A 27,599-nucleotide genomic window follows, 5' to 3' on the forward strand; every position below is an offset into this window, starting at 1 on the left:
GCTAATGTGTGGGTTGTTGTACCTGGTCCCTGTCATTAATAATTCATTGCCTCTGGAGCAGCGCTCACTTTCTGCTATTGTCTGGTGTCAGCTGAGCTCCCGCCTGACACTGGTGTGCTGTGCCTTTAAGCGCTGTGCTATGTAAATCAGCGGCTCTCTTCCCTGATGTGATGTCACTTTTCTCCGCACAGATGGGAGCAGGCAGCGGGCGAGGTGACGCCCCGGGGGCTGCCAATCTATAGGATTCTTCTCCATTAGAGGTGTCTGTTGTTTTCTGTCGCCTGGAGGAGTAACAGGTAGCGTTGTATGATGTGCCGCCTGAGCGCCGTGTGTCCCAAGGTCCCCTCCACCCTGGATCCGGCATCTGCCGTGTGACCAGACCCGGCAGCCTCTGACAACTTTGTGGACGGTGAGTCAGGGAAGCGAAGCTGTGAGCGCAGGATGGAGGATGCAAGCATCTTACGCCGGAGGGGGCTGCAGGTAGGTGCTGTGCGGGAACCTCGGGTGCTCCGTGTCCCTGATCAGCACTCTCATATCAGGAGTGGTGGTTATAACGGTGTGTATGGCGCCGGGCTGTTATAAGGGTGTAGACCCTGGTATGGGGTGTGTGTGTGTGTGACCCCCGGTCTCACGTGTGTGTGTGTGTGTGTGTGTGTGGTCCTCCTCTGACTGGTCTGTAGACCCTCGGTCTCACGTGTGTGTGTGGGGTCCTCCTCTGACTGGTCTGTAGACCCCCAGTCTCACGTGTGTGGGGTCCTCCTCTGACTGGTGTGTAGACCCCTGGTGCCACGTGTGTGGGGTCCTCCTCTGACTGGTGTGTAGACCCCCAGTCTCACGTGTGTGTGGTCCTCCTCAAACTGGTCTGTAGACCCCTGGTGCCACGTGTGTGTGTGGTCCTCCTCTGACTGGTCTGTAGACCCCCGGTCTCACGTGTGTGGGGTCCTCCTCTGACTGGTGTGTAGACCCCTGGTGCCACGTGTGTGTGGTCCTCCTCTGACTGGTCTGTAGACCCCCGGTCTCACGTGTGTGGGGTTCTCCTCTGACTTGTCTGTAGACCCCCGGTCTCACGTGTGTGGGGTCCTCCTCTGACTGGTGTGTAGACCCCCGGTCTCACGTGTGTGGGGTCCTCTGACTGGTCTGTACACCCCCCCCCCCCCCCCCGATGCCACCTGTGTGGGGTCCTCCTCTGACTGGTGTGTAGACCCCCGGTCTCACGTGTGTGTGGGGTCCTCCTCTGACTGGTCTGTAGACCCCTGATGCCACCTGTGTGGGGTCCTCCTCTGACTGGTGTGTAGACCCCCGGTCTCACGTGTGTGTGGGGTCCTCTGACTGGTCTGTAGACCCCCCCCCCCGATGCCACCTGTGTGGGGTCCTCCTCTGACTGGTGTGTAGACCCCCCGATGCCACCTGTGTGGGGTCCTCCTCTGACTGGTGTGTAGACCCCCGGTCTCACGTGTGTGTGGGGTCCTCCTCTGACTGGTCTGTAGACCCCCGGTCTCACGTGTGTGGGGTCCTCCTCTGACTGGTGTGTAGACCCCCGGTCTCACGTGTGTGGGGTCCTCCTCTGACTGGTCTGTAGACCCCCGGTCTCACGTGTGTGGGGTCCTCCTCTGACTGGTGTGTAGACCCCCCGATGCCACCTGTGTGGGGTCCTCCTCTGACTGGTGTGTAGACCCCCGGTCTCACGTGTGTGGGGTCCTCCTCTGACTGGTCTGTAGACCCCCCCCCCCCGATGCCACCTGTGTGGGGTCCTCCTCTGACTGGTGTGTAGACCCCCGGTCTCACGTGTGTGTGGGGTCCTCCTCTGACTGGTCTGTAGACCCCTGATGCCACCTGTGTGGGGTCCTCCTCTGACTGGTGTGTAGACCCCTGGTCTCACGTGTGTGGGGTCCTCTGACTGGTCTGTAGACCCCCCCCCCCGATGCCACCTGTGTGGGGTCCTCCTCTGACTGGTGTGTAGACCCCCCGATGCCACCTGTGTGGGGTCCTCCTCTGACTGGTGTGTAGACCCCCGGTCTCACGTGTGTGTGGGGTCCTCCTCTGACTGGTCTGTAGACCCCCGGTCTCACGTGTGTGGGGTCCTCCTCTGACTGGTGTGTAGACCCCCGGTCTCACGTGTGTGGGGTCCTCCTCTGACTGGTCTGTAGACCCCCGGTCTCACGTGTGTGGGGTCCTCCTCTGACTGGTCTGTAGACCCCCGGTCTCACGTGTGTGGGGTCCTCCTCTGACTGGTGTGTAGACCCCCGGTCTCACGTGTGGGGGGTCCTCCTCTGACTCTGTGGACCCAGCTGTTTGTTTTGGGTGGCCTCTCACATCACCTGTGGTTTAGCTGTTTGGGCCCTATTTTCTGGGGCCCCGCAGTACCCTCTGGTGAGACGCTGGCGCTGCTCCATCACATCTGGCGTCAGTGAGGGCGCGTTGTGCCTACCGGACAATAGTTTATTCTGCGGACACAAAGGCGGCTCATTGAGGCCTGAAGCCCCGTGTTCTGTGCCGGGGCCACAGCGGGGACGTTTCCAGGGGTCATTTGCGGGGGATCATTCTGTTTTTAGTTTCCAGAACATTTCCTCCCGTCATCTGATTGAGTCCCCCCCCCCCCCCTTCCCTGTATGAGTCGGCCGTAGCCCGGGGGTCTACATGAGAGTGACTACTTCATTACAAGTCAATCTTCTCGTCATTGATTGGTAGGGGATCTGTGTACCCTGGAAGTAGGAGGTCCTGGGGGTCCCTGCCCCCCCTCGTTAGTAGGTTCTCTGTGTCTTGTATACCATAGACTCGTTATCTGCGCCGCGTTCACTCGTCTCTGACTAAACCGAAGGTGTTGTCTGAAAAATCTGTCACGGGGGAGAGGAGCAGCAAGAGCGCCGCTCCACCTGCACGTGTCATGGGGGGTTTATAACACCGTGCACATGCCCCCGAGGCGGCAGCCTACTCATGGAGGTTTATAACGAGCACAGTATGGCGGCATACCGCCGACCTGCTGCGGGGAGGATTCCTCCTGATGGGCTCCGGTTCTGCCGTCTCTCTCATTCCCGAGTGCCGGTGCAGAACATGGTGTCCGTGAGGCTGAAGGCCGGCATCTTTATACTTTCTGATAGCAATTAGGAGAACAGACATGGCCGCCGGCTCCGGGCGCACATAGAGGGCAGTACCACAAGGCTTCTGGAGAACCACGGACTACTCCACCACCAGGCAGCACAGGAGCCTCGTATATCCCAGACAGGAAGATAGGGGAGGTTCTGTTCACACGCAGGTTTAACTATGGCAGAACAACCCTAACCAGCCCTGCACCTGTGTCACATGGACAAATTCTAAACCAAGCCAGGAGGTTTCCATTCACTTACAGCTAGGAGAGATCTTAAAAAATTAGAAAATTTTAAAACCCTTCAATTCTAAATTGAGAATATTTAGTGATGTGGACACCGGCCCTTTAAATATCAACGTAATGCCTTCACTGACCCTTTAAGTATCAGCACAATGCTGGTTGCGATATCCCTTTAAATCTCAACATTATGCTGACTGCGCCGGCCCTTTAAATCTGAGCGTAATGCTGACTGTGCCGGCCCTTTAAACCCTGTAGACCGCTGCCCGGCTCGGCCTTCAGTTACAGCGATCAGTGGGTATGACGAGCGCGTGATTGCTTCTGACTCATAGGTCCGGAATTCTACTCTCTCCTCACACACAGAAACAAAGCTGCAGCTCAGGATGACACCTGTTACTGGGGCGGTGTCCTGTGGGGGGCGCTATACGCCCAGGAATGAGGTTGGGAATCCTGTGCCAGTGTATAATGTGCAGCGGGCACAGTGGGCGCTCTACCCCTGTCTACATGGAATAGTCGGGTGACCGCACCATGTGCACCTGCTAATGACAGACAGGAGGCGGCTGTACCCCCCCCCCCCCCCCAACATTAACCTGTTATCTGCCAAAGTGTTTCCTTTAGGCCACATTCACACAACGTCTGTTAAAAATAGATAAATTGTCCATTTTTCAGTTGGGCACATTTATTAATCGCATCCAATGCGGATTCTAAATCTAAGGCGGCTTCCTTGCCTTCCCGTCCCCTTCCCCATCCGCGCCACGTCCACTTTTTTAGACCTGGCGCAAGCAGAGAAGTCGTCACAGATTCTGCCGCACTATAGCGTCTGACAGAATCTGCGGCAGATGTATCTGGTCATAAATGACCCCCTTATTGTTCATTGATACCTCTCTGACATTATACGGGGCTGACGTCCGTTATTCACTGATCATCATAAAAACCGCCCTGTGACTAACCCCATAACATAATTGTTCATAAAACCGATGTGCGAAGGTCGTCAAATAAAACATCCATCACTCATCGGACGTGTCAATGTAGTCTTAGACGGGATGTCAGAGATTGCTTAAAATGCCAGTCACCCTCACAGTCTAGAGTATACCAGAGCAGGAGCGGCTGATCCCAGTCATATAGAAGATTCCCAGCGCCGGAGACGTCATGTGGGCCTGGGGTGTCCGCCATACTGCCACGCTCCACGTTCCTGTCCTACAGTCATCCTCCCCCCTGAAATGGCTGATAACAGGGAGCAATAGACTGTATTCTCCTGTCCTACAGTCATCCTCTCCCCTGAAATGGCTGATAACAGGGGGCAATAGACTGTATTCTCCTGTCCTACAGTCATCCTCTCCCCTGAAATGGCTGATAACAGGGGGCAATAGACTGTATTCTCCTGTCCTACAGTCATCCTCTCCCCTGAAATGTCTGATAACAGGGAGCAATAGACTGTATTCTCCTGTCCTACAGTCCTCTCCCCTGAAATGGCTGATAACAGGCGGCAATAGACTGTATTCTCCTGTCCTACAGTCATCCTCTCCCCTGAAATGGCTGATAACAGGGGGCAATAGATTGTATTCTCCTGTCCTACAGTCATCCTCTCCCCTGAAATGTCTGATAACAGAGGGCAATAGATTGTATTCTCCTGTCCTACAGTCATCCTCTCCCTGAAATGGCTGATAACAGGGGGCAATAGATTGTATTCTCCTGTCCTACAGTCATCCTCTCCCCTGAAATGTCTGATAACAGAGGGCAATAGATTGTATTCTCCTGTCCTACAGTCATCCTCTCCCCTGAAATGGCTGATAACAGGGAGCAATAGACTGTATTCTCCTGTCCTACAGTCATCCTCTCCTCTGAAATGGCTGATAACAGGGGGCAATAGACTGTATTCTCCTGTCCTACAGTCATCCTCTCCCCTGAAATGGCTGATAACAGGGGGCAATAGATTGTATTCTCCTGTCCTACAGTCATCCTCTCCTCTGAAATGGCTGATAACAGGGAGCAATAGACTGTATTCTCCTGTCCTACAGTCATCCTCTCCTCTGAAATGGCTGATAACAGGGGGCAATAGATTGTATTCCCCTGTCCTACAGTCATCCTCTCCCCTGAAATGTCTGATAACAGGGGGCAATAGACTGTATTCTCCTGTCCTACAGTCATCCTCTCCTCTGAAATGGCTGATAACAGGGGGCAATAGATTGTATTCCCCTGTCCTACAGTCATCCTCTCCCCTGAAATGTCTGATAACAGGGGGCAATAGACTGTATTCTCCTGTCCTACAGTCATCCTCCCCCCTGAAATGGCTGATAACAGGGGGCAATAGACTATTCTCCTGTCCTACAGTCATCCTCTCCCCTGAAATGGCTGATAACAGGGGGCAATAGACTGTATTCTCCTGTCCTACAGTCATCCTCTCCCCTGAAATGGCTGATAACAGGGGGCAATAGACTGTATTCTCCTGTCCTACAGTCATCCTCTCCCCTGAAATGGCTGATAACAGGGGGGCAATAGACTGTATTCTCCTGTCCTACAGTCATCCTCTCCCCTGAAATGGCTGATAACAGGGGGCAATAGACTGTATTCTCCTGTCCTACAGTCGTCCTCTCCCCTGAAATGGCTGATAACAGGGGGCAATAGACTGTATTCTCCTGTCCTACAGTCATCCTCTCCCCTGAAATGGCTGATAACAGGGGGGCAATAGACTGTATTCTCCTGTCCTACAGTCATCCTCTCCTCTGAAATGGCTGATAACAGGGAGCAATAGACTGTATTCTCCTGTCCTACAGTCATCCTCTCCCCTGAAATGTCTGATAACAGGCAGCAATAGATTGTATTCTCCTGTCCTACAGTCATCCTCTCCCCTGAAATGGCTGATAACAGAGAGCAATAGACTGTATTCTCCTGTCCTACAGTCATCCTCTCCCCTGAAATGGCTGATAACAGAGAGCAATAGACTGTATTCTCCTGTCCTACAGTCATCCTCTCCCCTGAAATGGCTGATAACAGGGGGCAATAGACTGTATTCTCCTGTCCTACAGTCATCCTCTCCCCTGAAATGGCTGATAACAGGGGGCAATAAACTGTATTCTCCTGTCCTACAGTCATCCTCTCCCCTGAAATGGCTGATAACAGGGGGCAATAGACTGTATTCTCCTGTCCTACAGTCATCCTCTCCCCTGAAATGGCTGATAACAGGGAGCAATAGACTGTATTCTCCTGTCCTACAGTCATCCTCTCCTCTGAAATGGCAGATAACAGGGGGCAATATACTGTATTCTCCTGTCCTACAGTCATCCTCTCCTCTGAAATGGCTGATAACAGGGGGCAATAGACTGTATTCTCATGTCCTACAGTCATCCTCTCCCCTGAAATGGCTGATAACAGGGAGCAATAGACTGTATTCTCCTGTCCTACAGTCATCCTCTCCCCTGAAATGGCTGATAACAGGGGCAATAGACTGTATTCTCCTGTCCTACAGTCATCCTCTCCCCTGAAATGGCTGATAACAGGAGGCAATAGATTGTATTCTCCTGTCCTACAGTCATCCTCTCCCCTGAAATGGCTGATAACAGGGGGCAATAGACTGTATTCTCCTGTCCTACAGTCATCCTCCCCCCTGAAATGGCTGATAACAGGGAGCAATAGACTGTATTCTCCTGTCGTACAGTCATCCTCTCCCCTGAAATGGCTGATAACAGGGAGCAATAGACTGTATTCTCCTGTCCTACAGTCATTCACTCCCCTGAAATGGCTGATAACAGGGAGCAATAGACTGTATTCTCCTGTCCTACAGTCATCCTCTCCTCTGAAATGGCTGATAACAGGGGGCAATAGACTGTATTCTCCTGTCCTACAGTCATCCTCTCCTCTGAAATGGCTGATAACAGGGGGCAATAGACTGTATTCTCCTGTCCTACAGTCATCCTCTCCCCCTGAAATGGCTGATAACAGGGGCAATAGACTGTATTCTCCTGTCCTACAGTCATCCTCCCCCCTGAAATGGCTGATAACAGGGAGCAATAGATTGTATTCTCCTGTCCTACAGTCATCCTCTCCTCTGAAATGGCTGATAACAGGGAGCAATAGACTGTATTCTCCTGTCCTACAGTCCTCTCCCCTGAAATGGCTGATAACAGGGGGCAATAGACTGTATTCTCCTGTCCTACAGTCATCCTCTCCCCTGAAATGGCTGATAACAGGGGGCAATAGACTGTATTCTCCTGTCCTACAGTCATCCTCTCCCCTGAAATGGCTGATAACAGGGGGCAATAGATTGTATTCTCCTGTCCTACAGTCATCCTCTCCTCTGAAATGGCTGATAACAGGGGGCAATAGACTGTATTCTCCTGTCCTACAGTCCTCTCCCCTGAAATGGCTGATAACAGGGGGCAATAGACTGTATTCTCCTGTCCTACAGTCATCCTCTCCCCTGAAATGGCTGATAACAGGGGGCAATAGACTGTATACTCCTGTCCTACAGTCATCCTCTCCCCTGAAATGGCTGATAACAGAGGGCAATAGACTGTATTCTCCTGTCCTACAGTCATCCTCTCCTCTGAAATGGCTGATAACAGGGGGCAATAGACTGTATTCTCCTGTCCTACAGTCATCCTCTCCCCTGAAATGGCTGATAACAGGGGGCAATAGACTGTATTCTCCTGTCCTACAGTCATCCTCTCCTCTGAAATGGCTGATAACAGGGAGCAATAGACTGTATTCTCCTGTCCTACAGTCATCCTCTCCCCTGAAATGGCTGATAACAGGGGGCAATAGACTGTATTCTCCTGTCCTACAGTCATCCTCTCCCCTGAAATGTCTGATAACAGGGAGCAATAGACTGTATTCTCCTGTCCTACAGTCATCCTCTCCTCTGAAATGGCTGATAACAGGGGGCAATAGACTGTATTCTCCTGTCCTACAGTCATCCTTTCCCCTGAAATGGCTGATAACAGGGGGCAATAGACTGTATTCTCCTGTCTGAGATTCGGCCATATTCTAGTCTGTGCCTCGCATCTTGGGATTGCACCTCACTGCTAAGGAAGGAGTTAAAAAAAAAAAAAATTCAACTTTCTCAGTTGCATTATTTCAATATCTCTGCTTGCTGTCAGTGATTGTTTACATCTAGAGGCTGAAGAGCAGTTTTGGTTTGTCCTGTTCACACACTGCTGCGGGTTTGTTACAGTTGCATGTGTCCACAGACTGGTGCACCCCACTTTTGACCTGTAGGGTGGGCCGCCTCCATCGCTCTGCTCTCGGAGCGGCAGATGGCGCCATGTCTGTGTCGCCTAGGGCGGCTGGTACCTGTGGTGCCTCCGTGCACCTCACTTCTAGCTGGAAAGCAGAGAAGGAGTGAAATTAAGTTCAACTCTACTTCAAGGAAACGATCTGCAGCACATCGCAGCCGTCAGCATGTCACGTGTGTCTGTACTGCCATAGATCAGGTACTACAAGCCCCCCTAACTGCCTGTAGGGGGCCACCCTGTTGTAAGCCAACACAAGCGTCCAGATACTGAACACCTCGTTCCCCAAGGTGACCGTATGGACATACATTACAGCAGCTTCAGAGCTGAAATCTCCCTGCATGTTCAGGGTCTGCACACAGCGTGCGCTGGTGATTTGCATTCTGGAAGTGGCCCTTTACCCCAGGGTCTGTACATGTGACGTGTCCGCCGGGTTACAGGAGCTCATTCACACTGTTTAGGGTAGCTGTCCATAAGCTTGTTGACTCTGCAGTATGGTGATTGCTGCTCTGGAGTTTGATACAGGAGGGTTAGGGCTGTCTCACACGAGCGGATGCCATGCGTGTCATCCGCTGCATGAAATAATGCCAGAATCACAGCGGGATGAAGCGGTCACAGAGGCACGGAGCCTCATCAGTCAGGTGACTGCTCCGTGTCTCTGCTGTCCGGAGCGGGGCTTGGCTGTCATTCACGCTGCGATTTACCCGCACGGCACCCGCTCGTGTGAAACGGCCCTGGTGTATAACAGATGGCAGGGGCAATGGTGGCTGCAGAGGCCGGAGGGTGGCCTCAGGGTCCTGTCTGTGCTCAGGAGGATCCTCTTCTGCCTCTTGTTTTCATTTTGCTGATCTGACGCTTCTTTCTCTTCCAGAAGGAACTGAGCCTCCCCCGAAGAGGAAGCTTGTAAGTACCCGTCCTGACCACCTCCTCCTGCATGTTCTGTCACGTATAGGGTTCAGTTCACACTGTGCAGCTTCACCCATCACATCAGCCTCCAACACACAGTGACTGCACCAGCAGAATAGTGAGTGCAGCTCTGGAGTATAATACAGGATGTGACCCAGGATCAGTACAGGATAAGTAATGTATGTACACAGTGACTGCACCAGCAGAATAGTGAGTGCAGCTCTGGAGTATAATACAGGATGTAACTCAGGATCAGTACAGGATAAGTAATGTATGTACACAGTGACTGCACCAGCAGAATAGTGAGTGCAGCTCTGGAGTATAATACAGGATGTAACTCAGGATCAGTACAGGATAAGTAATGTATGTACACAGTGACTGCACCAGCAGAATAGTGAGTGCAGCTCTGGAGTATAATACAGGATGTGACCCAGGATCAGTACAGGATAAGTAATGTATGTACACAGTGACTGCACCAGCAGAATAGTGAGTGCAGCTCTGGAGTATAATACAGGATGTAACTCAGGATCAGTACAGGATAAGTAATGTATGTACACAGTGACTGCACCAGCAGAATAGTGAGTGCAGCTCTGGAGTATAATACAGGATGTAACTCAGGATCAGTACAGGATAAGTACTGTATGTACACAGTCACTGCACCAGCAGAATAGTGAGTGCAGCTCCGGAGTATAATACAGGATGTAACTCAGGATCAGTACAGGATAAGTAATGTATGTGCACAGTGACTGCACCAGCAGAATAGTGAGTGCAGCTCTGGGGTATTATACAGGATGTAACTCAGGATCAGTACAGGATAAGTAATGTATGTACACAGTGACTGCACCAGCAGAATAGTGAGTGCAGCTCTGGAGTATAATACAGGATGTAACTCAGGATCAGTGCAGGATAAGTAATGTATGTACACAGTGACTGCACCAGCAGAATAGTGAGTGCAGCTCTGGAGAATAATACAGGATGTAACTCAGGATCAGTACAGGATAAGTAATGTATGTACACAGTGACAGCACCAGCAGAATAGTGAGTGCAGCTCTGGGGTGTAATACAGGATGTGACCCAGGATCAGTACAGGATAAGTAATGTATGTACACAGTGACTGCACCAGCAGAATAGTGAGTGCAGCTCTGGAGTATAATACAGGATGTAACTCAGGATCAGTACAGGATAAGTAATGTATGTACACAGTGACTGCACCAGCAGAATAGTGAGTGCAGCTCTGGGGTATAATACAGGATGTAACTCAGGATCAGTACAGGATAAGTAATGTATGTACACAGTGACTGCACCAGCAGAATAGTGAGTGCAGCTCTGGAGTATAATATAGGATGTAACTCAGGATCCGTACAGGATAAGTAATGTATGTACACAGTGACTGCACCAGCAGAATAGTGAGTGCAGCTCTGGAGTATAATACAGGATGTAACTCAGGATCAGTACAGGATAAGTAATGTATGTACACAGTGACTGTACCAGCAGAATAGTGAGTGCAGCTCTGGAGTATAATACAGGATGTAACTCAGGATCAGTACAGGATAAGTAATGTATGTACACAGTGACTGCACCAGCAGAATAGTGAGTGCAGCTCTGGAGTATAATACAGGATGTAACTCAGGATCAGTACAGGATAAGTAATGTATGTACACAGTGACTGCACCAGCAGAATAGTGAGTGCAGCTCTGGAGTATAATACAGGATGTAACTCAGGATCAGTACATGATAAGTAATGTATGTACACAGTGACTGCACCAGCAGAATAGTGAGTGCAGCTCTGGAGTATAATACAGGATGTAACTCAGGATCAGTACAGGATAAGTAATGTATGTACACAGTGACTGTACCAGCAGAATAGTGAGTGCAGCTCTGGAGTATAATACAGGATGTAACTCAGGATCAGTACAGGATAAGTAATGTATGTACACAGTGACTGCACCAGCAGAATAGTGAGTGCAGCTCTGGAGTATAATACAGGATGTAACTCAGGATCAGTACATGATAAGTAATGTATGTACACAGTGACTGCACCAGCAGAATAGTGAGTGCAGCTCTGGAGTATAATACAGGATGTAACTCAGGATCAGTACAGGATAAGTAATGTATGTACACAGTGACTGCACCAGCAGAATAGTGAGTGCAGCTCTGGAGTATAATACAGGATGTAACTCAGGATCAGTACAGGATAAGTAATGTATGTACACAGTGACTGTACCAGCAGAATAGTGAGTGCAGCTCTGGAGTATAATACAGGATGTAACTCAGGATCAGTACAGGATAAGTAATGTATGTACACAGTGACTGCACCAGCAGAATAGTGAGTGCAGCTCTGGAGTATAATACAGGATGTAACTCAGGATCAGTACAGGATAAGTAATGTATGTACACAGTGACTGCACCAGCAGAATAGTGAGTGCAGCTCTGGAGTATAATACAGGATGTAACTCAGGATCAGTACATGATAAGTAATGTATGTACACAGTGACTGCACCAGCAGAATAGTGAGTGCAGCTCTGGAGTATAATACAGGATGTAACTCAGGATCAGTACAGGATAAGTAATGTATGTACACAGTGACTGTACCAGCAGAATAGTGAGTGCAGCTCTGGAGTATAATACAGGATGTAACTCAGGATCAGTACAGGATAAGTAATGTATGTACCCAGTGACTGCACCAGCAGAATAGTGAGCGCAGCTCTGGAGTATAATACAGGATGTAACTCAGGATCAGTACAGGATAAGTAATGTATGTACACAGTGACTGCACCAGCAGAATAGTGAGTGCAGCTCTGGAGTATAATACAGGATGTAACTCAGGATCAGTACATGATAAGTAATGTATGTACACAGTGACTGCACCAGCAGAATAGTGAGTGCAGCTCTTGGGGGGGTAACATTTGTTGGCTGCATTATCATGCCCCTGTGATTGAAGGCTGCTGCTGGGTTTTGCAGTCCGTTCTCGTGTACGGTGTGTAATAAGGCTTTGACTGTAATCGCACGGTGCAATAATCATTACGGTTCAGGGATTGGAGGGGATTTCTATAATCATCTTGTTCTCTGCCGTCTTCGGGGTGTCATGGGGGGCGTCCGCGGCGCTCTCGGCTGTGGCAGGAGGATTATCTTCTCTTGTCACCTCCATTAGACATCTGTCACCCTGAAGACGGTTTGTTTATTTTGTGTGATGGTCCCGCGGACGGTGATGAGGCCTACGCTGCGCCAATTACCGGACTGCAGTGCGGTAATAACTGCGAGGAGGACGCCTGCAGGTCACACGAGGCCGAGGAGGAAATTAGCCGGGATTAATGAGAACAAACGTCCTGCTTGTGGCCGCTGAGCCGCTAAGGCGCTTACAACGTGGGGGCAGAGGCCGTCGCGCTGGCATCTCGCAGGACGCCCACATTCTGGAGCAGCCGCGATGTGACCTGCCTCGCATGGAGCTGTGCAACCTCTTGAGGTGTCAGAGTTGTCAGACTGCAGCCCCTGAAGACTTTGTAAGTTGTCACCTTGTGTAGTGCTGAGGCGCGGTGTGATGGACGGATAGTGAGTCTGCCTCTTCCTCATTCGCACTGTGCAGACATGACGATCCAGAGGAGAGCGGCAGGCGGCAGCCCAACCTCCTTCCTGAACAAGGCCTCAGTAGAGCGGGCGTGGGGTCTCCCCGGCCAGCTTGTGCCCTGAGCTGTTTTCGTGCCTCCCCTGTATCTTGTGTGCAGTGAGATAAATGCAGGGTCTATTATGGGTTAAATTATTATAGTATAGCCTGGGGGGGGGCGCCCCAGTGGTGCGGTGGAGCCGGGGGGGGGGGGGGGCTTGTCCCGGCGGTGTGGTGGAGCTCCCTCTTCTGTCGTTTCTTGTAGCCGGCTGATGGGCGTCCTGCTGCTTCTAATGAGATGGTAATTAGCAGTCAGTGAAGGCAGAAATACTGTTCATTTACATGCAGTTAATTGCCCCTATGAAGCCTGGGTAATTTTAACCCTTTAGATGCATTGCAGATGAGAGCGGCTGCTTCCCCTGTGTCACATCCCTGGTATCCTGCTTGTGGTGGGGTGCGGAGCTTCCTGGGAGTCGCTCTCCTCTGTTTAGGGGGTCCGGATGTGAATGACAGACCCTGATTCAGAGGGGGCCGGACCGGGCCAGACTGCTGAACCATCAGGGTGTGACTGCAGGGTGTGGCGCCCTCTGGTGGCCATATTGTGTGTGAGTGAGATGTGTTCTGGGTGCAGGATCTCGTGGTGAGATCCCGTCGTTGTCATTGTATCTTCTCACGTAGGAGACGCGGCCTCGTGCACACAGCGCGGTATCTCCCAGTATGGCGGCCTGAGCTCACCGCCCGTTACAGGCTTGGTCCTGGCACTGGACTCCTGGCCAGCGAGAGCTAATGTGTGTGGCACCTCTCATCCACGTGTGTCCTAGGAGCCGTCGCCGGTCACCTGCCACACCATAAGCCCCATCCCTGAGTTGGTCACACCTCTGCGTTCCCTGTGTGCTGCCATGATGGGCATGGAGCGCGGGCAGGGCTCTCTCGCATATCTGCGCCATGTGCCCAGCAATTTTAATAATGCAGATGGTGCGTTCGTAAATGGTGGCCATTTCACAGAGGATCACTGGGGGTCTCAAGGCCTCGCCTCCTGCTGAGGATATTGTGGGGGCTCCATTGTGAGCGCAGGCATTAAAGGGTGCCCATCTCAGTACTTCACCATTTTCAAGATCTCTGCTTGCTTGAGGATTGTCTACAACCAAGTCCAATTGTAAGAAACCCTCAGTTCTGTGAGCAGGGCTTATTCTAGCCTAAAGGTAATTGAGATGTTCTGTTCTTTGATTGCAAGCAGAGTTATTGAACATGGTGAGGGACTACACAAAGTGGAGGAGGAGCTCTATACAGCTGAGGGTTTAATGTATGCAAATGAGCTGCGAGCAAACTCCGCCTCTGGTGCCACCAGATGTAAGTCACTGCTCAGGCCTAGAGACACCATGCTAGTTAAGCCAGCGTCCCATCTGCAGAGTAGAGAGAAGAGGCCTAGGTCAGGATTTGGGGAGTGCTAGATCTGGCTCATAGGCCGGGCAGTGCTCCTCTTATAGGTGGTGGCATCGGAGGCGGAGCTTGTTAAGAGCTCATTTGCATGCCCTCCTCCCATAATTCCAGAGGAACATTGCACAGCCTATAGGACCGATGAAGGGGCTCTCCATAAGAAAGTGTAGGACCCCCCCCCCCCCCCCCTCCCCCAAGCTGGGGGTTTGTTACAGTTGTGTCCAGCCCAGACCACACTCTGTACAAATCTGTTACAATGTGTCAGTCTGGAGCTCACAGAGGATTGTCTAGACTGGATATAATTGTAACGAACCCTCAGCTGTATACAGGGCAAGCTATGTTGATGCCTCTGAAGCTAGAATATTCTCATTCACTGACTGCAAGCAGTCAACTTGAAAATGGCGAGGAATAAAATAATGAGAAGGCCTTGTGGCAGATTTACTGAAATATTTATTTGAAAGCCCCATTAATTCCCTGTACGTCAGGAGGGGTTCACATACTTAATGTAAAATACAAGTATGAGAAATATCAAACTGTGATTGTACTGCTACAGAGGGGAGCGGACCCTGGCCGCCAGAGCTTACGATCTACAATTAGTTACGAGGGCTGCGGTGGGGGCCGACCTGCTGCTCCGGGGCCCCCACAGGTCAGACATTGAGGCCTGGGCTCTCATGGCTGCAGTACTGCGCTTCACCTGCAGGTGCCACTGGAGTCTCTTCACATTTCCTATGGCTGCCCCCTGTATCGGTGCGGGTGACCCCATGCCACGTAGATGGCGCTGTCTGCCGCCCCCTAGTTATCGTGGCAGAGGACTGACGTTCCCTACGTTTTGCAGCGGTTCTAGACAAGTTTTCAGGAATGAAACAAATTCAGCAGAAATTTTCACAAAGCTGAATAACGCAGGACGGCAAATATCTGTAGTGTCATTACTGTACTGTGACGTCGCTGTGGGCGGTATTGCTGTGCCGTGACGTCGCTGTGGGCGGTATTGCTGTGCCGTGACGTCGCTGTGGGCGGTATTGCTGTGCCGTGACGTCGCTGTGGGCGGTATTGCTGTGCCGTGACGTCGCTGTGGGCGGTATTGCTGTGCCGTGACGTCGCTGTGAGCTGTATTGCTGTGCCGTGACGTCGCTGTGAGCTGTATTGCTGTGCCGTGACGTCGCTGTGAGCTGTATTGCTGTGCCGTGACGTCGCTGTGGGCGGTATTGCTGTGCCGTGACGTCGCTGTGAGCTGTATTGCTGTGCCGTGACGTCGCTGTGAGCTGTATTGCTGTGCCGTGACGTCGCTGTGGGCGGTATTGCTGTGCCGTGACGTCGCTGTGGGCGGTATTGCTGTGCCGTGACGTCGCTGTGGGCGGTATTGCTGTGCCGTGACGTCGCTGTGGGCGGTATTGCTGTGCCGTGACGTCGCTGTGGGCGGTATTGCTGTGCCGTGACGTCGCTGTGGGCGGTATTGCTGTGCCGTGACGTCGCTGTGAGCTGTATTGCTGTGCCGTGACGTCGCTGTGAGCTGTATTGCTGTGCTGTGACGTCGCTGTGAGCTGTATTGCTGTGCTGTGACGTCGCTGTGGGCGGTATTGCTGTGCCGTGACGTCGCTGTGGGCGGTATTGCTGTGCCGTGACGTCGCTGTGGGCGGTATTGCTGTGCCGTGACGTCGCTGTGAGCTGTATTGCTGTGCCGTGACGTCGCTGTGAGCTGTATTGCTGTGCCGTGACGTCGCTGTGAGCGGTATTGCTATGCTGTGACGTCGCTGTGGGCGGTATTGCTGTGCCGTGACGTCGCTGTGAGCTGTATTGCTGTGCTGTGACGCCGCTGTGGGCGCCATTGCTGTGCCGTGACGCCGCTGTGGGCGCCATTGCTGAGCGGTGACGCCGCTGTGGGCGCCATTGCTGAGCGGTGACGCCGCTGTGGGCGCCATTGCTGAGCGGTGACGCCGCTGTGGGCGCCACAGTTTGGGGACTGTTCATTGGCTCTGCAGTCCAGCTAAAAAGGACATGTGGGCGGAGTCTCGTCGTAGTCCTACTTACCTGATGCCCGGTATCTGGTAGTATAGTCCAGATCTCGCGACCATAGAGGCGGCTCCCTGGAGCGGTCCGGTGTCTCCGAGGTCACGGGGTATGGATCCGACTGGGCAGGGTGCAGATTGGAGAGTGCATTTACCTCAGGACTGACCTAGCTCAGACGTGGAGAGGAGCGCTCGCTGTGTGAGAGGAACAGCTGCACCCTCCTGCATGGTGCCCGCGCCCCTCCTCCACCCTCTGAGGCCGAGGTGAAGATTTGGCTGGGTGTCGGTGACTTGCTGTCACCCATATCAGGCGTGCACTGCTATTTATATGTCTGCTGAGTCCCAGGTGGACCGTGCTGGGGGCGGCCGGCCTCGCAGACATCCACACAAGGAGCAGACACGGCTCCCAGAGGATCGCTGCTCCGGAGCATGACTGCAGCTCTGTCCACTTTCTTCCACTGACATTGGATTCTTGGGCGTTTGCTGCATCGTTGTCTGTGTAGACGCCACCATGATGAAGCGCAGGAGAGAGCGGCTTGGAGCCCCCAATCTCCGACTCCAGTAAGTGCCGCTGCGGCTCCGGTTAGGTCCTGGTTTAGTTATTTTCTGGGTGGTCGTGCATCGTGGCGCTGTGATTGGCGGATGAGGCGGCGTCTGACGTGTTCCTGGCTGCAGACATGGCGCTCTCTAGTTGTCTGTAAGTTCATCGCACCGTAGTACGGCGCCGCCTTTAACCGCATCTTGTGGGTTTAGTGAAGCATTAACTACAAATGTCTCCCCTTACTTGGGTGATATTTGGGGGGCCCCCAGGATCCAGTCCTGCAGCGGACCCCATGTGCTGTCCCCCATCTCCTCATCCCTGTCTAATTCTGCCTTTCTGTGGTGTTCTGTCAGAATCTTCTGCCCGCTGCATCTCCATGGCCGAGGAGGTGACGGGCAGCACCGCCTTCTATCCCCATCATCCGCACCTAACCTCCAGCATCTCACGGTGCCGTACAGCGCAGATTGTGCGCTCAATGCCGCTCCCTTTTTCACCTCTTCTCAGATGCAGAGTAACGCCAGCAACCCGCTACAATGGAGGTAAGGACTAAGGGGGCGAGTGACAGTGTTGTGGGGTCACCATGTATAACACCCGCATGTTCTGACGTTTGCCTTACAGCATGTGTGCATGAAAGTGTGTGCGGCATTCCGAGCCCGGACCATAGGGGGCGTCGGTATCCGCTCCTGTGTGGGGCATTCCGAGCCCGGACCATAGGGGGCATCGGTGTCCGCTCCTGTCTGGGGCATTCCGAGACCGGACCATAGGGGGCGTCGGTGTCCGCTCCTGTCTGGGGCATTCCAAGCCCGGACCATAGGGGGCGTCGGTGTCCGCTCCTGTCTGGGGCATTCCAAGCCCGGACCATAGGGGGCGTCGGTATCCGCTCCTGTGTGGGGCATTCCGAGCCCGGACCATAGGGGGCGTCGGTATCCGCTCCTGTGTGGGGCATTCCGAGCCCGGACCATAGGGGGCGTCGGTATCCGCTCCTGTGTGGGGCATTCCGAGCCCGGACCATAGGGGGCGTCTATGTCCGCTCCTGTGTGGGGCATTCCGAGCCCGGACCATAGGGGGCGTCGGTGTCCGCTCCTGTGTGGGGCATTCCGAGCCCGGACCATAGGGGGCGTCGGTGTCCGCTCCTGTGTGGGGCATTCCGAGCCCGGACCGTAGGGGGCGTCGGTGTCCGCTCCTGTGTGGGGCATAAACGTCAGTAAACGCACCTTACACCCTGCGGCTGCTGATATAAGAGGGTCCGCAGGTGGGAGAACACACACACACTGTTAAAGACCCCCTCCGCCCCTCAGAACCAATGTAGATCCCAGACCCTCCTCCCATTGCACCCCCATAGACCCTGGCATATTCTCACTTCAGGACCCCCATAGTTCCTGGCCCCTCTTTCCCTCAGAGCCCCCATGGATCCCAACCCCTCATCTCCTTGGACCCCCTTAGTTCCCGGCCTGTCCTTTCCTCAGAGCCCCCATAGACCCTGTTCCCTCAGACCCCCTTTAGATCCTGGCCCCGCTTCTGCCACGAGCTCTCCTGTATCTCAGCCCCTTCTTTTCCAGGACCCCCATAGATCCCAGCCTGAGATGTGGTATTATTTTCACAGCTTTAGTATATATCATGTACTCATCCTCTGCTCTGCATCACTTCCCTGATGTTCATCCTGATCTCCCTTCTTCTTGAGTAGAATCCTAAAACGGTAATATCTCCCCGGTTTTCTGTCCTTCCTGAGTGTACACGTTGGCTGCAGGATCCAGCTGGGGATAGGCCACAAACCCCTGTCGGAGTCACAGTACAAAATATTACTGGATCTCTGCAGCGGCCTCTACAAGGTGTACTCCCTTCTCCGCGAATCCCGCGTCCCGGTCTGATCCTCCTTCCAAGGTTGTTCTGTCCCTCCATCAATGGTGCGCCATCAACGGCGGAAAATCCTGAATAAGTAAACTATAGAGTGAAGGTCGGGCACATAAGAGGTGACGAGGACACCGACTCGGTCACAAAGTAAGACCGACGAGGGTTAATATTGCCCCTGAAGAAGCTGTAGCGAAGCCCTTGTCGGTCATATCTGGACGTTTGGTGACCGAGTCGGTGTCCTCGTCACCTCTTATGTGCCCGACCTTCACTCTATAGTTTTCTTATTCAGGATTTTCCGCCATTGATGGCGCACCATTGATGGAGGGACAGAACAACCTTGGAAGGAGGATCAGACCGGGACGCGGGATTCGCGGAGAAGGGAGTACACCTTGTAGAGGCCACTGCAGAGAGAATCTGCGCGGATCCGGAAATATTTTGCATTAAAACAATAAGACTGGCACCCACACAGGCAGAGCGGTGGCTGACACTCAGGCTGGGTGACGGCCTCTATGGGCAGCCATGTTGGGGACAATAAAAAATGTATAAAATTATTTTTACACTCAATAATAAAATAAACACTGATGGGATAAATGTTAAAAATCAGCAAATAATCAGCGGCTCCTCGTGGCCAGGGATCTGTTCCAGGATTATTAGTCTCAATGAGGAGGAGTCTTAGTGGCCTCTAGTGTTTAAAGGGGGTGTCCGTGGTGTTCACCCTCTGCTTTGTGTGTCTACTGATAATGCTTTGATGTGTCCATCTCTGGGTCTGGAGCATCCTCTCCTGGCAGAGGATTATCATCAGGATCTGGCTCCAGGCAGACTCATGTGGTCGGGGTGTCCATCTCTGGGTCTGGAGCGTCCTCTCCCGGCAGAGGATTATCATCAGGACCTGGCTCCAGGCAGACTCATGTGGTCGGTGTGTCCATCTCTGGGTCTGGAGCGTCCTGTGCCGGCAGAGGATTATCATCAGGATCTGGCTCCAGGCAGACTCATGTGGTCGGTGTGTCCATCTCTGGGTCTGGAGCGTCCTCTCCCGGCAGAGGATTATCATCAGGATCTGGCTCCAGGCAGACTCATGTGGTCGGTGTGTCCATCTCTGGGTCTGGAGCGTCCTCTCCCGGCAGAGGATTATCAGGACCTGGCTCCAGGCAGACTCATGTGGTCGGTGTGTCCATCTCTGGGTCTGGAGCGTCCTGTGCCGGCAGAGGATTATCATCAGGATCTGGCTCCAGGCAGACTCATGTGGTCGGTGTGTCCATCTCTGGGTCTAGAGCGTCCTCTCCCGGCAGAGGATTATCATCAGGACCTGGCTCCAGGCAGACTCATGTGGTCGGTGTGTCCATCTCTGGGTCTGGAGCGTCCTCTCCCGGCAGAGGATTATCAGGACCTGGCTCCAGGCAGACTCATGTGGTCGGTGTGTCCATCTCTGGGTCTGGAGAGTCCTCTCCTGGCAGAGGATTATCATCAGGATCTGGCTCCAGGCAGACCCATGTGGTCGGTGTGTCCATCTCTGGGTCTGGAGCGTCCTCTCCCGGCAGAGGATTATCATCAGGATCTGGCTCCAGGCAGACTCATGTGGTCGGTGTGTCCATCTCTGGGTCTGGAGCGTCCTCTCCCGGCAGAGGATTATCATCAGGACCTGACTCCAGGCAGACTCATGTGGTCGGTGTGTCCATCTCTGGGTCTGGAGCGTCCTCTCCCGGCAGAGGATTATCATCAGGATCTGACTCCAGGCAGACTCATGTGGTCGGTGTGTCCATCTCTGGGTCTGGAGCGTCCTGTGCCGGCAGAGGATTATCATCAGGACCTGGCTCCAGGCAGACTCATGTGGTCGGTGTGTCCATCTCTGGGTCTGGAGCGTCCTGTGCCGGCAGAGGATTATCATCAGGATCTGGCTCCAGGCAGACTCATGTGGTCGGTGTGTCCATCTCTGGGTCTGGAGCGTCCTCTCCCGGCAGAGGATTATCATCAGGACCTGACTCCAGGCAGACTCATGTGGTCGGTGTGTCCATCTCTGGGTCTGGAGCGTCCTCTCCCGGCAGAGGATTATCATCAGGACCTGGCTCCAGGCAGACTCATGTGGTCGGTGTGTCCATCTCTGGGTCTGGAGCGTCCTCTCCCGGCAGAGGATTATCATCAGGACCTGACTCCAGGCAGACTCATGTGGTCGGTGTGTCCATCTCTGGGTCTGGAGCGTCCTCTGCCAGCAGAGGATTATCATCAGGATCTGGCTCCAGGCAGACTCATGTGGTCGGTGTGTCCATCTCTGGGTCTGGAGCGTCCTCTGCCAGCAGGGGATTGACCTAGGTTTTGATCCTGTGACCCCTCTGTGCCCAGCCGTCCCCTGGCTCCTGACTCTCCAGCACTCGGCTCTCTTATCCTTCATCTATAATGAATAACGCAGCTGGTCACCTCCTTCCCAGCATGCTCTGGGCCCTGTGTCCTTCTGGGGTCCCCAGTGACTGCTACTTCTGGAATTGTCTTTTCCAGTAACTTGATCTGGTAGCCAACCAGTATGGCTGCCAGTAAAGTTTTGATAGGGTTGTCACCCGATTTCCTCTAATCCTGCATGGTAGATAATCCTGTGCATCAGTATGTGACTGCTGAACTGGGAAGGCTGGGGGTGTATCATAACAGCCATAGTGGTCATCACCCAGCTTTCCCAGACACAGGTATAGGCTGAATATAAGGTGTGGAGACAGACGAGGACACCTGCTGGACTGCACAACAGATGGAGAAGTGTTTGCTGGGGTTTCTCCTGCACTCCAAAGACATACTGATGGGGAATATAGATTGTGAGCCCCATTGGGGACAGCGTGATGAGAATGTCTGTACAGCGCTGTGGAATATGTCAGCTCTATATAAGGGATGAGAGTGTCTGTACAGCGCTGTGGAATATGTCAGCTCTATATAAGTGATGAGAATGTCTGTACAGCGCTGTGGAATATGTCAGTGATATATAAGGGATGAGAATGTCTGTACAGCGCTGTGGAATATGTCAGTGATATATAAGTGATTAGAATGTCTGTACAGCGCTGTGGAATATGTCAGTGATATATAAGGGATGAGAATGTCTGTACAGCGCTGTGGAATATGTCAGTGATATATAAGTGATGAGAATGTCTGTACAGCGCTGTGGAATATGTCAGTGATATATAAGTGATGAGAATGTCTGTACAGCGCTGTGGAATATGTCAGTGATATATAAGTGATGAGAATGTCTGTACAGCGCTGTGGAATATGTCAGTGATATATAAGGGATGAGAATGTCTGTACAGCGCTGTGGAATATGTCAGTGATATATAAGAGATGAGAATGTCTGTACAGCGCTGTGGAATATGTCAGTGATATATAAGGGATGACAATGTCTGTACAGCGCTGTGGAATATGTCAGTGATATGAGTGATGAGAATGTCTGTACAGCACTGTGGAATATGTCAGTGATATATAAGGGATGACAATGTCTGTACAGCGCTGTGGAATATGTCAGTGATATATAAGTGATGAGAATGTCTGTACAGCTCTGTGGAATATGTCAGTGATATATAAGGGATGAGAATGTCTGTACAGCGCTGTGGAATATGTCAGTGATATATAAGTGATGAGAATGTCTGTACAGCGCTGTGGAATATGTCAGTGATATATCAGTGATGAGAATGTCTGTACAGCGCTGTGGAATATGTCAGTGATATATAGTGATGAGAACGTCTGTACAGCGCTGTGGAATATGTCAGTGATATAGAAGGGATGAGAATGTCTGTACAGCGCTGTGGAATATGTCAGTGATATAGAAGGGATGAGAATGTCTGTACAGCGCTGTGGAATATGTCAGTGATATATAAGTGATGAGAATGTCTGTACAGCGCTGTGGAATATGTCAGTGATATATAAGTGATGAGAATGTCTGTACAGCGCTGTGGAATATGTCAGTGATATATAAGTGATGAGAATGTCTGTACAGCGCTGTGGAATATGTCAGTGATATAGAAGGGATGAGAATGTCTGTACAGAGCTGTGGAATATGTCAGTGATATATAAGTGATGAGAATGTCTGTACAGTGATGTGGAATATGTCAGTGATATATAAGTGATGAGAATGTCTGTACAGCGCTGTGGAATATGTCAGTGATATATAAGTGATGGGAATGTCTGTACAGCGATCCAGATACAGGTGTCCAGCTCGGCTGTATCTCCGTTCTGCCGATGGGGGGCACTTTTTAATTTGGATTAGTGGGCGCTCTGATGAAGGCTCGTGCCTCGGCTTAGAGCGGCTGTGATGGGTGAATATAATCTTAGATGAAAGTCGCCAGTAGAGCATCTCCTCTCTTTGCGGGGGAGGGGATCTTCAAGTAAATATCCTTTTGCATACATGCGAGTGGATGATTTCTGCTGTAAATCTGTCGAGTGTGAACTTAACTTTACAAGGATGATGAGAGTAGATCTGCGTCTGTCCTGCAGAGCATCTATCCTGACAATCTGCATCACAGTCAGTGCAGGAACTTTAATTTCCCTTGCTGTCATTTCTTCGGATTCCCTAGTATAATCTCCATTGTTAGGGAATTAGTTAACTTGGGCGCATTATATGTAAATGATGTGCCCCCCCGTCCCACGCCCGCCACGCTCCCCAGAGTATTAGTCTGATTAGCATTGGTCGTCCATCTTCATCACTTTTCTTGGTAATTTCACTTTTTATTCAGTTTCCTTTAACTTTGATTCTACCTGAAAACTGTCAACAAGCTGCTGTCGACGGATCTGTTATGTGGTTTATAAAAACCTGTGATTTAAATTAAAAAATAAAATCCTTCAAATGCGGTCAGTCAGGGGGTCGTCCCTTTGTCTTATCGATGGCAGCTTCATCCGTTCTACATAGTATGTGCTATTTGGGGAGTGCGTTCAGTGGGCATTTTTGCGGTCTTTGGGGTGCGTTCAGTGGGCATTTTTGGGGTGCGTTCAGTGGGTGTTTTTGGGGTGTGTTCAGTAAGTGTTTTTGGGGTGTGTTCAGTAAGTGTTTTTGGGGTGCGTTCAGTGGGTATTTTTGGGGTGCGTTCAGTGGGTATTTTTGGGGTCTTTGGGGTGCGTTTATTTCTTCGTGGGTCCAGTGGCGTTTGTTGTGAATAGTAAGGTGTCGGAGCCGTTGGTATCATTACTTGGTCCTGGGCTCTCGAGCCGCAGTGGGAGACGCCTCCACGTACGGCCTCGGAGATTAACCCTTTGATGGCATGAGGGGATTAAAGGAGCCGTCACTTCACCCTCACAGGATGCTGCTCCTCATGAAATGGATCTGGAGCAGTGGAGGCGGCACAATGAGTCCTGCCTCCTCGTCTGTACGGTCCCAGGGGACGCAGCCACATCGGGGAGGCTGAGAGCTTGGCGTGGGCTGTGCCGACTATGAGGACTCTGCGGGGTCATGTCTGACTCTTCCTGGACTGTTCTGTCCAATTTCTCCCTCCTGGAGACTGAGACGCTGAGGAGATCCAGGAGGTAAAGGCGTCTCACACTATTAGTACTCTTGTATTTGAGGATCCGCTCTGATGTTTCTCTGGTACTGTTATTACTCGTGTATTTGTGTATGTTCTGTTTTTTTCCCTCTGGTACTATTCCTGTATTTGTGGATCTGCTGTTATTTCGCTGGTACTGTTATTACTCGTCTTCTACTACTGCTACTGTTATTACTGGTGTATTTACAGATCAGCTCTGTTTTGTTTAGTTTTTTAGTTTTTTTTACTGATCTTATTACTCCTGTAGATCAGCGTTGTTTTTTTTTCTGCTAGTACTGTTATTACTTGTGTATTTGCAGTTTTACCCTGTTATTTTTTTAAATGATACTGTCGTTACCCCTGTATTTTTGGCTCTAGTACTTTTATTACTCCTGTGTTTGTGGATATACAGTTTTTCGCTGGTACTTTTATTATTCATGTATTTGTTGATATGTTAATGTTAATACTCGTGTGTTTGTGGATATTCTTTCCTTTTTCGCCAGTTATTTGAGCTGGTACGGTTAGTACTCCTGTATTTGTGGCTCTAGTACGGTTAGTACTCCTGTTTTTGCTGGTACTGTTTTCACCCACTCCATGTGGCTGTTGTTTTTGGGTCCTGATGGCGGCGCGCCCAGCCAGGTGTGCTGCGGGCATGAGGCGTCAGGTTTGCTGTCGTCTTGTAGGGCGGGGGCTTTCTGCCTCTGGAGTGGGGAGCGGCAGTGTCGGCATGTTAAGGGGGAATATTAATCACCAATATTTATGCAAATATCGATAATTAATATTCATAAATGGGAGGAGCCGTCTATTGATGACTCCGCCCATTTATACCTAAATAAACATAAAACACTACTGATTACCTCTGATTGCCTATACACTACACTGAACTACACTACGTGCGACTTACTATCACTATACTACGGCGGCGAAAAACACCAGACACTGTATTATGAACAATAAGGAATATTTATTACACAATACAATTATACAAGTCTAACAATACACTATATCTATATATATTCATAGATCAATGGATATGAATATATATACATACAGACGTACACACCGCAGTATAGAAACGGTACTACAATAAACACAATACAAACCTAACTACACTACACAGCACAATCCCAAATTCCACCCCACACACTATCTATATAATACAATAATACATTCGCATACACACAAATATCAGCAACCCACCCGCCTGACTAATCACTGTCCCTATGGGGTACACAGGGTTATGAGTTATCAGGACAGTGGTAGCAGGGATCAGGCATTGAAGAGGTTAATGGTCAGGACTCTGCAGGGACAGGGCAATGCAGAGGTTAATGTTCTGCAGGGATTTATTCACCCACTATATGTTCTAATATTTGCTTATAATTATATATATCTATATCAATGGAATAGATATATATATTTATAGCAGCACACAACAATATAAGTAACAATACACTATTTCGGTCCCAAGTCCTCCCCAACATCATACACTTTACCAGCAGCCCCCCCAATCCTGACAATATACTATCCCTACGGGGAATAACCAGGGGTTATTACGGAACAGGGGATATGAGGGATCTACAATCCTGGGGGAACACAGGGGATATTAGGATTATAGGGGGACTCAGGGCAGGAGAGGGTAAGGGTAACCAAGGGTTATACAGGGGGTGACTGGGCTGCTTCCAGGGTACAGGCTCATCAAGGATTAATGCTGAGACATGAAGTCAGCAGCCAGGGGTTAGGGGATGGTTGGTACTCAGCCATTTTTCAGGGCCATGTGGCCTCTCTTCAGGGTGCAGCTCCCATGTTTGTCATTGCAGTCCAGGAATCCAAGAGGGAGCATGTCTGCCATGCTGGGGGTTTTATAGCACAAAAGCAGCCCCCCCCTCCTCCTTTTTCAACAGGAGGGTGATGACATCATCGTGGGGTCGTGTGACGGAATGCTAGAGCTGAAACAAAGGACTTCCTGCACAAGCTGTAAGCCCCCAGCTGCTGCCACATAACAACACCCACTCCCACGTCATAAACGAACCAGGCTGATCAATATATAATATATAATATATATATATATATATATATATATATATATATATATACACTACCCAACCTGGGGGCACTTAGGTATATTCATCCATATAGATGTTTGGGGCACATCTACATGCATGTACATATACACAATATCATAAATGGGCAGTAATAAGCCCACCTACATATGGATATATTATACATAGAGATGTATGCTGACAAGGGGGCATACATACATCTCTATGTATACACCCATACCACCTGGACCGGCCCATGCAAAAGGGCCAATATACATGCATATATGTAAGGGCATATATACATATATATATTTAAATCCAAACTTCCCTCAACACGGCACATAGCGCTACACACTGACCCCGCCGGCACCAGCACTGCTGCATCGTGTGCCATACTGACCCCAGGATGGTGGAGGTCTGTGTGCTATGGGCCACCCCCGGGGCAGAGGGTGACGTGCCTGTGGCAGCCTGAGGCTCGGCTGATGTGCTGAGCATGGTCGGGGTCTTGGGTATTTCTCAAGTCAGAATGTATCCGGGGACGGACGCTCAACATCACACCCATCATCCGCTCCTTTGACACGTCGTCTGGCCGGGGCTACGCTTTACACGCCATTGGCAGAAGCTGACAATCTAATCTCCTCTCACACTGTGCATCACTCCCATCATCTCGGCATGCTGTGCCTGGTGCGGTTATCTGAGAACATGAGCTTGGAGATTCTGGGTGCGTGCCTTCTGACTCTTCCTGTATTAATAATTGAGGGATCCTCAGCTGCCTCTGTCCTGTGAAAGCTTTAATTACATCGCAAGTGTGACCGGAGAAGGAAGAAAGGATCGGCCCGTGGACCCCGGGGGGTGGCCTCTGCAGCCCCTGCCGGTCCCAGCAGTACACCACCGCTTCCTGCTTTATTCACTTCAGTTGTAATACATGATGAGCGCGGGGCCCCGATAAACTGCTGCTTCTCTGCTCCGCAGTCATGTGACACGGTATCTCCGCTCCTCAGGGCTGATAATGGCGCAGCAGATGCTTGTTGGCGCTCATCTCTTTCAGGAGTTAATTGTCGCCTCATTTTGTTTTCCGCCTTTCACATCATCTCCTAATGACTGTAATTAGAGCGCCAGCTCTCCTGTGTCGCTGTCCGCGCAGCTGCCGCCATTGTGAGCGCAGCGATTGTCAGACGAGCGTCTCCCGAA

The 27,599-nt window shown here is 51.2% G+C and overlaps 1 protein-coding gene across 6 annotated transcripts in view; it reads left to right on the forward strand.

The window, feature by feature from the left end:
* Positions 1-27,599, forward strand: part of MAST2 (microtubule associated serine/threonine kinase 2) — a 105,243-nt gene that overhangs the window by 42,786 nt on the left and 34,858 nt on the right. For 3 of the 6 annotated variants that reach the window (XM_040407510.1, XM_040407508.1, XM_040407509.1), the window contains exon 4: positions 9,422-9,453. In XM_040407510.1, the coding sequence (XP_040263444.1) occupies positions 9,422-9,453 (32 nt within the window). Of the gene's footprint in view, positions 1-305; positions 481-9,421; positions 9,454-16,775; positions 17,062-17,394; positions 17,581-27,599 lie in introns of those variants that run through there. The other 3 variants (XM_040407514.1, XM_040407512.1, XM_040407513.1) reach the window with 3 other exon arrangements.

This window comes from Bufo bufo, chromosome 9, assembly GCF_905171765.1.
Source record: "Bufo bufo chromosome 9, aBufBuf1.1, whole genome shotgun sequence".
In the NCBI taxonomy this organism is placed as follows: domain Eukaryota; kingdom Metazoa; phylum Chordata; class Amphibia; order Anura; family Bufonidae; genus Bufo; species Bufo bufo.